Here is a 15,915-nt window from a genome sequence, read left to right as displayed (position 1 = left end):
GGCCCCCCCCCCCCCCCGTTGTATTTTTTCATAAACCTGCATTTGCTCCTGTATCAACTGTTTTTTAGACACTGATTATACCTCTTTTACAATGGTACTGTTACAGAGCCTTGCACTAAGTAGATCCTGAATAAATATTTGTCAAATGAAAGAACAGAGCCAGTGATTATTTAGGGGGGCATTTTTATTTCTGTGAAATCCCTTGTAAATTCTTAGTTAACTTGCTTAAGTAAGTAAACAAAAGAAGTTAGAATACTTGATAGAAGTATTTAGGCCCTAAACAGTTTGAGCTCCTAAGTCCTCCACATAAGAACAATCAGATCCCATAAATAGTTTATGAACAAGGGAAAGACAATGCTTTTTTTCCTCCCTTCATTCCTTGAATTTGTTGTTCATATTATAGGTGTTTTGGAAAATGAAGTTTGCTATAATCTGATTTTTATCAAGGAAAATTAGTTTCAGTTTATTCAGTATGGAAAGTAAACAGTTTACACACTTTAGAATTAATTTTTCCTGGAATAACTGAGGACAGAATTTTGAAGTTTGAATTCTATGATAATGAAATGTGAAAAAAAGTAGTTGTTTATTTACAGTATGTGTTGTAATTGAACACTTTTCAAATATTCATATAGATTGAGAATAATGCACTTTCTTTTGTGCTTAAGACATTTAGGATATATCAGTGAAGGTGCTTTAGTTTGTCATATAAAATAAGAAATTAATGGGAGGAATTAAAAGTGAAAATCTGTGTGAAAGAACAATTTAGTGATATATTATAAATGAAAACAGGGACGGAATCACTCAGTTTCCTCATCTGTGCAATAAGTTGGCTGGAGCAGATGATTTCAGAAGTCTCTTTCAGTTCCGATAGTATATGATTTTGTAGAGCAGTAGATCTCAATGCTGGTTGTGCATCAGAATCATGTGGGGAACTTGTGAAAATGTTGCAGTCCAGTATATTCTACAGATGAAATTATAATCTTCAGAGGTGTGGTACAGGCACACATATATTTAAAAACCATCACAGCCTCAGTTGAGAAGCACCGTTATGGAGGGAAATTTGTTTCAAATATTTATTGAGCACAACTGTATATTGGTCAATGTTCTGAGGAGTCAGTGGTGAGCAAAATAGACTTGGTAGACCTGTCCCTGTAGAGTATATAATCTAGTGGAGCAACAGACATGATCACACAAATAATTATAAACTATAAATGTTTAATTATAAGCTATAATAAGTGCTTAATTATAAACCATAATAAGGAAATGAACAGAGTAATGTAACAGGAGAATCTTTGTAGTTTTAGGAGTGATAGATTCCTGAGGAAGTAACATTTGAGTTGAAATAGGAAGGGTGAATAGAAGTTAACTAGGTGAGGTTGGATGGGAAAGGGGGACAAAGGTGTCTTGACAGCAAGAACAAAATATGAAGACCTTGAAGTGGGAAAGAGCATGCTGTATTAGAAAAACTGGAAGGAGGCTAATGTGGCTGGAAGGCAGAGTGTGGGGTCAGAGTGGTGGGGGATTGGATTCAAGAGGACCAGGTGAGGACCAGGATACGCAGCACTTTTAGGCTGCTTTGGATTTTATAATTTACTATAGCCACAATGGGACATGATTGGAGTTTTTAAATTCAAAAGGGAGTGATTAGTTTAGTTTGAAAGTTACATTTGTCAACAAGGTAGAGAATAGATTAGAGAATTTAGTGGTCTGGGAAAGAAATGGTGGTTGCTTAGTGGCAGTGGATGAAAACAGGTGTGTTACATGACTTAGTGATTGATTGGGTATTAGAACTCAAGGATTCATTTCTTCAGTTGGTATTAATTGAGCACCAAAATGGAGTGATACACCTTGGAATCTAAACTAGATGGGAAAGTGAAGACAGGAGGGAGCTAGTAAATACACAGAATGAAGAGGGACGAATGGAATGGAGATGATGATGAGATCAAAGAATAGTTGTAGGTGAGTGGTCAAAAAAGCAAGCTGGAAGGGTAGATAGTAGGTTGTGGTCAGGAGTGACATATTTGAATTAGTGATTTTGGAGATGTAGTAGTTCCAAGTGATGGCAAGGTACAGGGTGTGGTTGAATGACATGTAGTGGAGAAGGTTGGAAAAGAGGAAATTAGAGAGTTGAGAGTTCAGGTATTAGATAGGGTATACTTCGGACTTTGAAAAAACTCAGTATAATGGTTAGAATGGGGTGGAGAGGAAAACCGAGCAAAGGGAATGTTGGAGAGGATCCAAGAGATTGGTAGATGAAAGCCACAGGAGAAAGAGGGTGATAAGTCTGACTGGCCTGGGCCTTGACAGAGCAGGGGATATTTACAAGATAATTGGGGAGCAGTGATATAGATGCTGTATTGGGAAGCAGGGAGGACAAAAACCCTACCATGTAACTTTAAGGAATTTGAGAACGTGAAAATAGCCAAAGCTAGAGGTGATAAAGAAAATCTTTCTGAGAAGAAAGAGATGGGACAACATAGCAGAGTTGTTGTTTATGGATGGAACATAGTTGAATGGGAAGCAGAGAGAGATGGAGAGCTGGATCAGAGGCAAGGCCAATAGGGTGGATAAATGACAGGAGAAAAGAACAGGGTCTCATATTTTCTGTGTTAGATGATGAAAATAGAAAATGGAAAGTAAATTAGGCCCTGGCTGTCTTTTTTGAAGAGGGTTGCCAGTGGCCCTTAAAGACTGAAGATTTGGATCACCAGCTTGAAGTAGTTTTAGATCAGCAACTGTGTTTCTAGTGTACAAGGCCCTAGGAGGCTCTAGGCCTAGGGGAGGTGATCCCAGTGTTTGGAATAACAGTAGCACTTTTCCTATTTAAATGAGAATATATAGAACAAACATGCCTGTTCTCAGTAAACAGCAGAATTGCATTTGAAATCAAAATGAACGTGCAGTAAATGTGATAAGCAGTAAACAGTTGCTAAGTGTAGCATAATAGACTCTTAAATGCCTGTTCTAACTTATATTCTGCAAGAGGAGAAGGAGTGATGATGAATATTGAGAGATGTTTTTAAGAATGTAAAATAAGTACTCAAGGACTGTGCTGCTCAATGTGAGGTCTGTGAACGAGTAGCATCAACATCATCTAGGGAGTAGAAATGCAGAATCTCAGCCCTCACTCCAGCTCTGCTGAATTACAGTCTTTATTTTAACAAGATCCTCAGGAGATTCATATTCACATAAGAGTTTAAATAGCACTGCTCTAGTCAGATACACTATTTCACACTCTTATTAAATTATCTAGCAGAATATTTTTAGGCACACCTATTGTGTAAGATGATTAGAAAGATGAATTTCTGGATGGTGACAGTTCAATAGAGATAAGAGCATGGGGCTGTGGATATAGGTTGTATGGCCATTCTAGTGAGTTATTTACCTCTCTGTTCCTCAGTGTCCTCATCTGTAAAATAAGGTTAATAATAGTACCTACCCAGTTCAATAGAGATAAGAGCATGGGGCTGTGGATATAGGTTGTATGGCCATTCTAGTGAGTTATTTACCTCTCTGTTCCTCAGTGTCCTCATCTGTAAAATAAGGTTAATAATAGTACCTACCTTATAGGATTTTGTGGCAATTAAATGAGGTTTTATATATATATATATATATATATATATATATGTGTGTATGTATATATATCACATAGCACTGGTCTAGCATACAATGAGCAATTTATAAATGTTAGTCACTATTTTGATTATGATTGTTATTAGATGTATCAGGTATGCCAAATGCATTTATTTTTTCCTCTTTTTATTTTTACCTCATCTGATGAGTTAAGGCATTGAGGATTGTGTGTGTTTTTTTTTTTTTTTCTCTGTAAATTCAATATTTGTGGTGATTTGCTTAGTTTTTGTGGAATTTTGTAATTGGCATTTCAGTGAAAATAATTTATCATCACCAATATGAATTAGTTAAATTTATTCAAGAGTTTATGATTATTATTGTATTGCAGAAATGAAAGCAAGTGCGGGAAAATAAGATGTTTACTGTGAAATCTCAATGAGCGGCGCTATGATACAAGGAAGAAGGGTAACACTTACAGGAACCAGCCTTAGGCCTCTGAGGCTGCAGGTGCAGATTCGGTGTGCTAGTCCCAACTCTGCCTTTACCTGGTTGCATTTGTGTGGCCAGGTTATTTGCTTAGTTTCTCAGTAGGTATAGACAGAGGTTTAAGAGTTCGCATGGAATGTTTGAGGTCAAATCTGGATTTAAATTCTAGTTAAATTCCCTTAGTTACTTATCTTCTGATCCTGATATTGACTTGAAAGTGTTGCTGTAAGATTAAATAAATTATGTGTATATATATGCCTTGCACTGTGCCTGGTCTGCTGCTTAAGGCAAGTTTCTTCTCCTTAAGTCTTAATTTTTTTTTTTTTCAAAATGGGGATTTGAAAATACTCATCTTTGTGAGATACAACCAGAAAATTCAGAGAAAAACAAATGCAAATGGCCTTTAAACATATGCAAAGATGTATAGCTTTGCTCATGAGAGAAATGCAAATTAAAACTACACTGAGCTACTAGATGTCAAAAATCCAAAACTTTGACAACTTTGGTTGAGTTATGGAAGAATGGGTACTCTGATACCTTGATGGTACAACCCGTATAGAGGAAAATTTAATAGTATCTAGCAAAATTGCGTACCTATTTACCCTTTGACCCTACAATCCCACCTTTAGGAATCTATCCCAGATATACATTGGCAAAAATTTGCCAAACTATAAAAGCAAAAACACTGGAAACAACCCAGCTGTCTTTCAGTAGATGCTGATTATGTAAAATATGGTGCATCCAGACAGACGGGTTTTAACAACTGTAGAAATGATTGAATAGTATCTCTAAATACTGATCTCTAATATATGTACCAGTACGTACGTGTATGAGTGGTGTATGTGTTTAAAGAAAAGAACAGAACAGTATATACTAGGCTACTCTTTGTCTTAGAAAGGAGAAAAAAATATGTTATAGAAGGACAACCCAAAACTAATAAATATGGTTACCTGTGGGGGATGGATAGAACAATGAGGGAACAAGGTTAATATTGCAAACTAGATTTGTCTGAGTGTTCCTTGTTTTGTAAATTAAATTTTGAAACCACATAAATGCTTTAAATAATTATAAAGCAAAATTAAATAAACATGAAACCAAACAAAAAAAGAAATCCCTAAAAATTAAAAGCAAAATGAAGCAAATGTCTATCAATGTATTGAGTAGGTAGTTTAATCACATGGAAAAGAATTATTTTTCTGTTCATCCTTATTGGAATATATTCTAAAGATAAGAAAATTAAGCTGTGTTTAGTAATTTTATTGGTAGTAATAATGTTGGATTTCCTATTCTGAAACTATATGTAATTTATATGTTTTTATATATAATAGGATTATATTAATGTCATTAGAAACAAGAATTTTTATTGTAACAGAAAGCAGATAAAAATATGCAACAAAATAAGTAAAAAGACTTTACAATTCTAAATTCATATTGGAAATAGCAGTACGAGCTCCTGATGTAGTTTCTCCTGAAAAGGCATAGAAAGTAACCAACCTTTGGTGCCAGATCATGTACTGTAAATACAAGTAAAGCGAATGAAGGCTCCTTGAGGAATACCTCATTACAGGTCTAGGGCAGGAACATCTTGTTATAGAAAGCAAGGAAAGTATTCAAAGAACACTGGGGACAAGTTAAAGGACCCATTGGCCTACATGAATGGGCTCCTTACTAACCAAAGATAGAATAATTTGAGTATTGAAAGAATAATAACTGCAATGGATTAAAACACATCAAATATATAAAAATGTATGAGTTTATAATGTTAAAAGAAAAGCTCAGTTACAGAAAGAACCATAAAAGTAGAAAACTGATATCTAATTCAATTAAGTAATGTGTTTTGAAAATTTAACGTTCTAGTTAAATACAATTTACCGAAATGTTTAAAAGTATAAAACTATAAATGGTTTAGGTTAAAATGATCTTTTAGGTCCTTTAAGTTAAAAATTTTTTTTAATTTTGAAATTTGCGTCTGTACTTTTTCACTATGTTAATAATTATATAGAACAGAAATCAGCAAACTATTTCTATAAAAGGCCAGATAGTAAACATTTTAGGCTTTGCTGGGCATACCCATCTTTATTACAATTACTCAGCTATACCGTTGTGTGAAAATAGCCATAGACAATCTGCAAATTAATGCATTTATTGTCTATGTTCCAATAAAACTTTATTTACAAAAGTAGGCAGCATGACTTGATACAGAGTATTGGAGACTTTTTTTTAATAGCCTTTATTTCTTCCTTTCTAGGTATAAAGGACCACTCTTAGAAGAGCAAGCCCTTACCAAGGCAGCAGAGGGTGGACTGTCTTCACCTGAATTTTCAGAACTCTGTATTTGGTTAGGCTCACAAATAAAATCATTATGCAACTTGGAAGAAAGCATCACTTCAGCTGGTATTGCCATTATGTTTTATGTACTTTTCTTTTTAATAGTAAAATGAATTGATAGCTTATGATTTATAGTTTTATCAACAGTGTGCCCATTGTGTAAGGAAAAATCACTAATATTACGAAGAACTTCAATATGTGATATTATAGATCTTTGGATTAAATTTTATATTAATCCCAAATTCTTAAATTTGCTATAAAATTATAAGCAATTACTATTTGTCTTCTGTCTTGACCTTAGTATTGTTCTTTAGAAAAAGTAGATTCTGAATTTGGTTACTTAAAATTTTAATATTTGAATGCTGCTTATTTTGAATTAAAGGTTGTTGGTTTTTTAAAATATATGTAATCCCTAATTTAAATTGTTTTCAAGCCTGTAACTCAGGATATGGATTCATGTAGGAATACTTCCATTAAAAATTTCTGTACTGGCTCATAAAACTTGTTTAATTCATCACCATGTTTGTAACTGGAGTCCTTGTGGGCCTTTGGTAGAATTTCAGATAGTGTAATAAAATTAAAAATTAAAAATTATTGGGCATTTGCTAGTGGTCAAAGTAGCCTTCCTTTTGCAAGCTATCCTTACTTTTAAATTGCTTTTTTCCTTGCCAAATCTAACAGAATTTACTTAAAGCAAAGTAAAATAATCTGAGTTCTAAACATATGACACAAATTTCTACATAATTACATTAGGGAGTAAAGATAAACAGTGAGGCTTGCTTAGGTTGCATTTATTATCTGAATTTATAAAAATACAATAGAAATGGATCATTTGCTCTGAAGCCAATTAATAATTGTAGTCACAATAATGTTTTTAATATTTCAGTTGCTAACATATTTCCAGTTTGTATGCTTTTTTGGAGAGTCCATTGGAAGAGATTTGTCATATAAGTAATATAAAAATACTTACAATCCCATGATTAGATATATATGTTCTTGAATTGATATCTATGTTTTTAAATTTGTGTCACTTTCTATATTTAGAAATTGGTTGGTTCCCTTTAACTAAGCTTTGTGATCACATATGTGAGGATTTAATGTGAAAGTGAAAATTCAGAATTGAACATACAATTGAAATAAAGTAGAGGTATATTTTATAGTATTAGATTATATGATAATTACTCAGTTAATGTTTATGATTTTCTTTTTTAAAGGGAGAGATGATTTAGAGAGCTTCCAGCTTGAGATAAGTGGTTTTTTAAAAGAAATGGCATGTCCATATTCTATACTCATATCAGGAGATATTAAAGACCGTTTAAAAAAGAAGGATGACTGTTTGAAACTTCTGTGTAAGTTATCTTTCCTTGAACATTCAAGTGTGCATGTGTTTGATGTGGTTTTTGTTATTTTCAAGTCAAGATTTATGCAATTTTATTAGTGAAGCATTAGACATTTTATTTATTAAAAAGATTTTAATATTTGACTTAAAATATGAAGCTGTCTTGGAGATGTTTATATAAATGTGGTATAAATTCTACTGGTATACCCTCTAATGTGATTTGGCTGATATAGAATGCCCAGTGTTTGTGATTTATGTGGTACTTTAGTAATTTTTCCCTCACCTAATTCATCTCTTAGTATTTGTGACTAGATGGCTAAAGTTGGTAATGTTCAAAGTCCTATTTAATCTTACACCTCTCTGAAAATAGGCTTTTAAGCAGATTATTAGGTCTTATTTTTAGTGATACGCACTGAATGGTAGTTTGTTCAAAAATATTTATTGATCACCTACTCTTGTACAGAAACTGCTCTAGACAGTAGGGATATATCAGTTTAAAAAAAGAAAGAAAAAATTTGTGCCTTCAGAGCACTTATGTGGCCTATTTTCATCAGGGAGGGATTTAGAATATAGATTCCCTATAGTCAAACAATTACCATAAATAGTAGATTCATTTGTTTGTTGGGTCCTTTCAAAAATTTTTTACTTTAATTTTATGTTATTTTAAGTTCTACAAACAATGGCCATTTGAAAAAATGTTTCTAACATCTTCTATTCTTGAAGATTTCTATTTCAGGTTGTACCATTTATAAAAAGATTCATGTGACATATTTCTCCTAGGCTCTAGTGTTAGTAAAGTTTGTTTCATTAGAGAAGAAATTGTCTGTGTGCATGTGTGTGTGTGTTTAAATGTTCAGTGGTGATACAACTTTCAGAGATGTTGGCATTTGAATTACCTTGTGTCTGTTGAGGGGTGAGGGGAAAAATTATGTGCTCCCACTCGCAGTTCTTACACTGTTTCCCCATCTTCCTCCATGTTGTGTGATTTAATGAACCACTGTTATGAATAGGAGGTCACAGTAACCCTTGTGGATGTTGGGACAGAAAGGAACCTAAGAAACACTGGCCTGGAGGAACTTGTGTACTCCGTAGTGTCAGTCAAAGAGAACTGTGTCATCCATCGTAGTTTTTGCCTTTTGCCTTAGCTGCTATAAAGCCCAACAATAATAGTAATATGGGTTTCTGGTATAAATAAAAATAAAGAGGAGATATAAGAGAAGTTGGTTACATTGTAGTTCTTTCTGATTATAGAAATATATGCTTGAAAGGGTGGTGATGGGGAGTTAGTGTTTAATGGGTATAGAGTTTCAGTGGGGAAGATGAAAAAGTTCTGAAGATAGGTAATGGTGATGGTTGCACAACAATTTAAATGTACTTAATGCCCTAGAACTGTACATTTAAAGATGTTTAAAATGGTAAGTTTTATGTTGTATGTTAAAAAATTGTAAGTTTATCATAGAAATCTTAGAAGGTAGATAAAATTGTAAAGAAGGAAATAATTTATAATCTCACATCCCAGAGAAAATCATGAATAACATTTTGGTATGTTTCCTTTTTCTTTTTCCTGAGTACATGCACAGGCGCACATTTAAATAAGATTTAGATCCTGTTACAGATGCAGTTTCTTCACCTCCTCTTCATTTAATGTATTGTCCTCCTCTTCATTTCCCCATCAATTTTGTTTTGAAAAAATAATTTAAACTGGCTACATAATATTCTGTTGTGAAATAGAGAATAAAATAAGCCATTGTTTTCTGATAGTATTAAATTTATTTTAGTTTTTCTAGTCTATTTTGTACTCATTCATCTGTTTCAAACTAAGTCTTAAGCTAAACCTCTATAGGTAAAGTGAGGCTTCTCTGTTGTGGGGTCCTGAATCCTTGTGTGCCTAACTCTAGTGAAAGCTACTCAGGCTCCTCCAATGGGAAAAACAATGAATCATTGAAAGTACAGTATAAGTACATTTAATAGAGTATCTATTTTTTGTAGCTTTCGTGTTGTTTTTTTTTTCTCATTTCATTTTTAAGTTTACAGTGTTCTACAGTTGTTAAGAATGCTCTTTGTTTCTTTGTAACCTGGTATTGATATTAGTATCATTGATATTTGTTTTAAACGAATTATTTCAGTGAAATATTTTAAGAAATTCTTGTGCATATATTAACATTATTTGCTTTTCCCTTTTTTTAATTGTAGTTCTATACTCATATCAGGAGATATTAAAGACCGTTTAAAAAAGAAGGATGACTGTTTGAAACTTCTGTTATTTTTAAGTACAGAACTTCAAGCTTTACAGATATTACAGAACAAGAAACGTAAAAATTCTCAATTAGATAAAAATAGTGAAATTTATCAGGAAGTTCAAGCTATGTGTGATACCCTTGGTGTACCCAAGTCCACAACTTCTGACATTCCACTTATGCTAAACCAAGTGGAATCAAAGGTATTATATTTATTTTATTTTTTATTTCCCTCCAAATTCAACTAAATGCTAAATACTGTATTAAAAATGAAAATATTCCCTTTAAGTATAAGGTGTATACATTCCATTTCAAAAGAAGTTTGGTTTCACGTATACTAAATTTTGGATTTGGACTTAACATGCATATGACCTAATTTGTCTATAGCTAATATTCAAGAATCAGATCTTATGTGATCAAGCCACTGACTTACCTACTAAACTGCTACTGTTGCCTGAAAAAAATGTGGTTTTTATTCTGCTTGTATTTAAAATTGATGAAGGAAAAAAAAAAAAAAAAGAATCAGATCTTAGGAGTGAGTGTCTCTTAGGCTTTGCCATAGTTCGCCATGGTAGAAATCACTGCAAATTTAAGGATCATGTTCCTGATCAGGGTTGTAATACAGTATAGTAAAAGAAGTAGAGTTATCCTACAAAGTCAGAAGGCAAACTAAACTTTTTAAAAAATGAATATTGTTAATAGAATTGCAGTGTGGTTTCTTTGGCAGTGAGCAAGCACAGTTTTTGGTGGATAAGTATTTAGTAAGTATGTGTTGTATAGTGAATGAATAAATAAATGAGTACCTTGATGGAGTAGTTAAAAACAACCACAAGCTATGTACCTAATGTATTGAAAAGAATCTTTTTTCAAAAAAATAAAAATTAAAAATTGTTCCCAGTTGAGCCATGTGTTACAGAGCATGCTGCTCTTACAGACCAAATTCTGGCCTAGTTCCTAGGTTAAACATGGAGTCATCTAGGGGAATAATACAACATTCATTTTTTTTTTTTTTTTTTTTGCCTTTTTGTCTTTTTTCCGTGTCCGGCAACGGATTGAGCGGGAGCCGGTCTGTATGTGGGATCCGAACCCTCGGACGGGAGCACCGCCGCGCTTCCCAAGCGGCGCACTATCCAGTGCGCCACCGGGCCGGCCCCAACATTCATTTTTTTAAAAAAAAGAAAATTCTCATTAACCCTCAGGAATAGATACTATAACTCCATTTTTATACACGCTGCCTTAAACTAAATCCTTGTTTAATAATCATCTCGTTTGCATTGGTAATTTATGAACTGAAAAATAAGGTTTGTCTTAATGAATGTAAGATAATTTTAGTATTATTAAGATGAAAACACAGTATTAAAAAAATGTTTTTGTAGAACTTGCAAACTGGAGAATAAGTCTGTGAATCTCAGCTTAAAGACATTGTTCACAAGTTACTCTTCAGAATTTTTTTTCTCTTTTCCTCTGGATTAAGAATGATCTGGAGTTGGCTAAAACTTCTGGGACTGTTTCAAATTGAGGCAGATTTATGGGCTCTTCCTAATTTTTCAGTGCTTCCATGTATTGATCCCAAAGAGGCTTTTCTCTTTTATGGTTATCAGTTAGTATTAGCAATACTCCCAAATCCGTTTTCCCTACTTGAAGCAGGCTATAAGGCCTGTGTTCAGATGCTGACAGACTAATTATAAGGTAGTTGTTAGTATGGCCATCTTGGCTAAATATTTACCTAAAAGGACTTTCTACTCCATTCCTATCAAAAGTAAAAATTTCTGTATTTTTTTTTTCTACATGTGATGTGTCCAGAAGACACTTTGTCAACATTGGGGAAGAAAATTATTATTTTCTAACTAGAAGCTGAACAAGTGTGTAGTAATTACAGTAATATTAACAGCAAACATATAACATTTACTGCTCTAAATGTTTACATGTAATAACTCATTTAATTCTCACATTACGTATATGAGGTAGGTACTATTATCTATAACAGCCATGTCAGAAACTGAGGTACTGAAAGATTTAGTAATAAGTTTCTAAGCAGTGGTAGATCCAAGGTTTGAACCCATGCTGCGAGCCTCTAGAGCCTGTGCTCTTAACTCACTGTATAACAAGTAACTCTCACTTTTATTAAAACTATTATCTAATGTTGAAGTCCTAGGAATGCAGCTAAACATGAAACTGTTAGGTGTGCATTCAGAATGCCCTTGAGTGAGGAGTTATATAACTAACACTTTTGGTAATACGTGAAATAAACATAAAATTGGAGATATTTACAATAGTTGGGGAATCTTCAGAAATGGTATACTTTAAGAAAATAAGTTAATAATTCCTTAAAATATGTAAAAATTGTATCAGTAATTGTGTTATTGCAGCACAGGTTTTTTCCAAGTTAATTTTTAAAAAATAGGTTTCTTGAGATATAATTAATATGCCATAAAATTCTCCCATTTTAAGTATACAATTCAATGAATTTTAGTACATTTGTAGTATTGTACAGTCATCACCAAAATCTAATTTTAGGACATTTCCATCACCCTCAAAGGAAACCTTGTGCTTATTTACACTTACTCCCTATTACCACCTCATCTTCCAAGCTAATTTTGAATTCATTTACCTCAAGAGTGCCCCCAACATTAAATAAGCTTCATGCCCCTTAAATCCTGAACTGGTCCTTATTATTTCCCCTGGTTAGTTTATAGCTAAGAAACTGTAAATATTTCATTCAGTTTTGAAATATTTTCTTTAGCTAATGAAGGATTCTCCAGTTAGGAGGGTGAGCCAAACTTAGGCTGTAATTTCTTAGTCATGTTCTAAGGGATAATTTTTTGTTGTTGATTATTGTTGTTAATTGTTATTGGAATGACATCTGATATTGCTAAAGCAAAGTAAGTGTCTAATATCTTGTTTACCAAAATAAAAATGTGTTAACTGAAATTAGTAGCTTTGCAAAATGTATACGGAGTAACTATAATTGAGAGGGCTTGCTTTCTTAAGTTGTCTTGCTGTACAGAAACCAGAATACTTACAAATGGAATGTGTGTATAGTATTCATTTGAGAAAAATCAATGTGCTGATCAAAAGTTTTAGTATCCTTTTTGAGAATTTACCAGGAAGTAAGAGTGCCATCTTCAAGAAGACATTCCAAAATTATTTTATGTGTGACACAGATTCTTATGGTAGAACCTTTTAATAGGTACTTCTTTAGTTGTCTGTGTACATTATTTCTTATTCTGGGAAACTATATGTTATATAGTTTGAATTAATATAATTAGTTCTTCCTTGAAAAAGGTATTCTGTATTGCAGTCATTTTCTTTCCTGGTATATGCAGATATGTTTTAATTATTTCACTTTAATATTTTAGTTATTCTCTAGTGTTCAAAACAACACTTTAATAAAACAAGAATAAGATTGTTTTAAATTAGAGATGTACATTTTTACAATTTTTTTATATTTACTTTTTAGGTGAAGGATATCCTCTCAAAAGTCCAGAAAAATCATGTGGGAAAACCACTTCTGAAAATTGATTTGAATCCAGAACAGGCGGTAAATCCTCCTTTTTTGTTAGTTTTATGTAATTAAATTAGTGAATATGACTTAATTTTATAAATGGACATCTAGATTTTACACTGTGTAGCATGCATATATTATTTTGGAGAATTATAATAGATTGATATTCTAGAGTAATATGTCCTAACATTTCTTCAATCAGATTTTTATATAATTTAAAAACCTGGCCGAGAATATTTATAGTACCCAGTATGTTAGCACAGTAGTGATTCAAAAAGGATAGTGGCTCAAAGCCAACAAGATGAGAAGTTACTGGTGTTTTCTTTCCCTATTGGTCCAGACTGCTTAGCAAGTTAGTGTTTTACTTAAATTAACATGTTTGACTGAAGACAAGGTAGAGTTTAATTTGTATGTTTAATGTCTTCTGAATATCATAGATATTCTGTCAAATATTCTTTGTTATTTAAATAGTTTACCATAGTGTTCACTGGATCAGAAAATGGTTATCAAGTACAGTATCTTTTGAATCAGTAGGAAGTATTTACTGCAATTTTTGAGTTTCTTTTCTATGCAGAATCAAAGGGTCTAAAGTTTATGATTTTTGTTTCCAAATTCTTTAGGAACAACTGGAAAGAATCAATGATGCTCTTTCCAGTGAATATGAATGCCGCCGGCGGATGTTAATGAAACGATTAGATGTGACAGTGCAGTCCTTTGCGGATGTTAATGAAACGATTAGATGTGACAGTGCAGTCCTTTGCGGATGTTAATGAAACGATTAGATGTGACAGTGCAGTCCTTTGCGGATGTTAATGAAACGATTAGATGTGACAGTGCAGTCCTTTGGATGGTCTGATAGAGCAAAGGCAAGGCTGTTTTCCCATTTGTGTCCTGTAGGTGGTGGCTTATGACAGCTCTTCAGGCTCGTTTGTCTGCTGTTATGTAACTGTCATACTATGCCATGTGTGCACGTTATCAGTATTTGAACCACATGCCTAGGCCAACTACTGGACTTATATAATGATCTTGGTCTTCTATAAATCCCTGTGGCAAATATTTTTCTTCAAATCTTTGACATTTATTTTAAACTTATAGATGTTGTGATTGATGCCAGGATATGCATAATAGAAGGGGCAGCATGTGAGATAGTGAGATAGATATAGTGAAGATCTGATCAAAAAAGCGGAGTATAGGAGGAGGTACAGGTAGTACTGATGCCCAAACAGGTCTTCTTAAAAGTATCTTGAGGCTGGGTAAGTGTGGAATGTGTTCCAGTTGAAGAGGGGCTTGGAAGGTGGGGACACTCCCAATTAAGAATATGTTCAGATAGCCTTCTAGAGCTGTCTCCTATCACTTTTATTTTATACCTTCAATCTGTATCCAGGCTTGGTCCGGGATCCCCCACTGCCCCAACCTGCATCTGAGCCTGGAAACTCTCCAGGTAGTAATTTGGAGTTATTATAGGGCTACCCATCTTCCAGGTATCACTTTCCTGTGTTCCTTGATGTCCAGTGTTTGTAAATCATTGGTTCACATGGTTTGTCCAGTTTTTTAGTTGTTTTATGTGGGAGGGTAAATTTGGTACACATTATTATATCTTGACTGCAAGTGGAAGTTCAAGTTTTATTACATTTTTTGGATTAACTGGGCAGTTCTTCTGCCCCATATTATTATCAGTTGGGGTCACTTATGCAGCTTCATTCACATGGTGTCTGGGCTGGGCTGGACATCCAAGATGACTATCTCACATGTCTGGATTCTTGGTACCAACTCTCTGCTCTGGTGCTTCCCTTCTCCTCTTGGCTCTCACATCGTCTCTCTTTCCATGTGGTGTCTTGTATTAGTTTCCTATTGCTGCTGTAACAAATTACCATAAACTTATTAGTAGCTTAAAGAATACAAATTTATTGTCTTATATTCTGGAAAGCAGAAGTCCTAAAGTGAAGGTATTGGCAGGGTTGCATTCCTCCTGGAGGCTTCAGGGGAGGATTCATATCCTTGCATTTTCTAGCTTCTAAATGCTGCCTGTATATTTTGGCTGGTGGCCTCATCTTCTGTCTTTAAAACCAGTAATGTAATAGTATCTTCCTCTCTCTCTCTCTTCCCCCCACTTCCTCTCATTTCCTCCTCCCTTCCCCTCTCCCTCTCTCCCTCCCTCCTGACCTCTTCCCTCTCCCTCTCTCTGTTTCTATTGTCACCTCATTTTTTCCTGTCTCTGACACTCCTGTCTCTCTCTTATAAGAACCTTGTGATTATATTGGGCCCATCCAGATAATACAGGATAATCATTCCATCTCACATCTGCATCTGCAAGGTAATCTTCACAGGTTCCAGGGATTAGGATGTGGATATCTTTGGATGAGCATCTCAGTACTCTCTATGATTAGGTATAGAGCATTTTAAAAATATTTCTGCGTATGTACCACCTAATTAGTTTCTCAGGTGGT

General features: G+C 33.8%; 1 protein-coding gene across 1 annotated transcript in view; it reads left to right on the top strand.

Moving 5' to 3' along the window:
- FAM98B (family with sequence similarity 98, member B) overlaps positions 1-15,915 on the top strand; it is a 28,530-nt gene that overhangs the window by 2,259 nt on the left and 10,356 nt on the right. The window contains 6 exon segments of the mRNA XM_008581094.1: positions 6,308-6,453; positions 7,602-7,700; positions 9,949-10,166; positions 13,424-13,504; positions 14,089-14,147; positions 14,265-14,334. Of these exon segments, the coding sequence (XP_008579316.1) occupies positions 6,308-6,453; positions 7,602-7,700; positions 9,949-10,166; positions 13,424-13,504; positions 14,089-14,147; positions 14,265-14,334 (673 nt within the window).

This window comes from Galeopterus variegatus, unplaced genomic scaffold (assembly GCF_000696425.1).
Source record: "Galeopterus variegatus unplaced genomic scaffold, G_variegatus-3.0.2 Scaffold90, whole genome shotgun sequence".
Lineage (NCBI taxonomy): Eukaryota > Metazoa > Chordata > Mammalia > Dermoptera > Cynocephalidae > Galeopterus > Galeopterus variegatus.
This window is presented reverse-complemented; position numbering and strand designations above follow the sequence as displayed.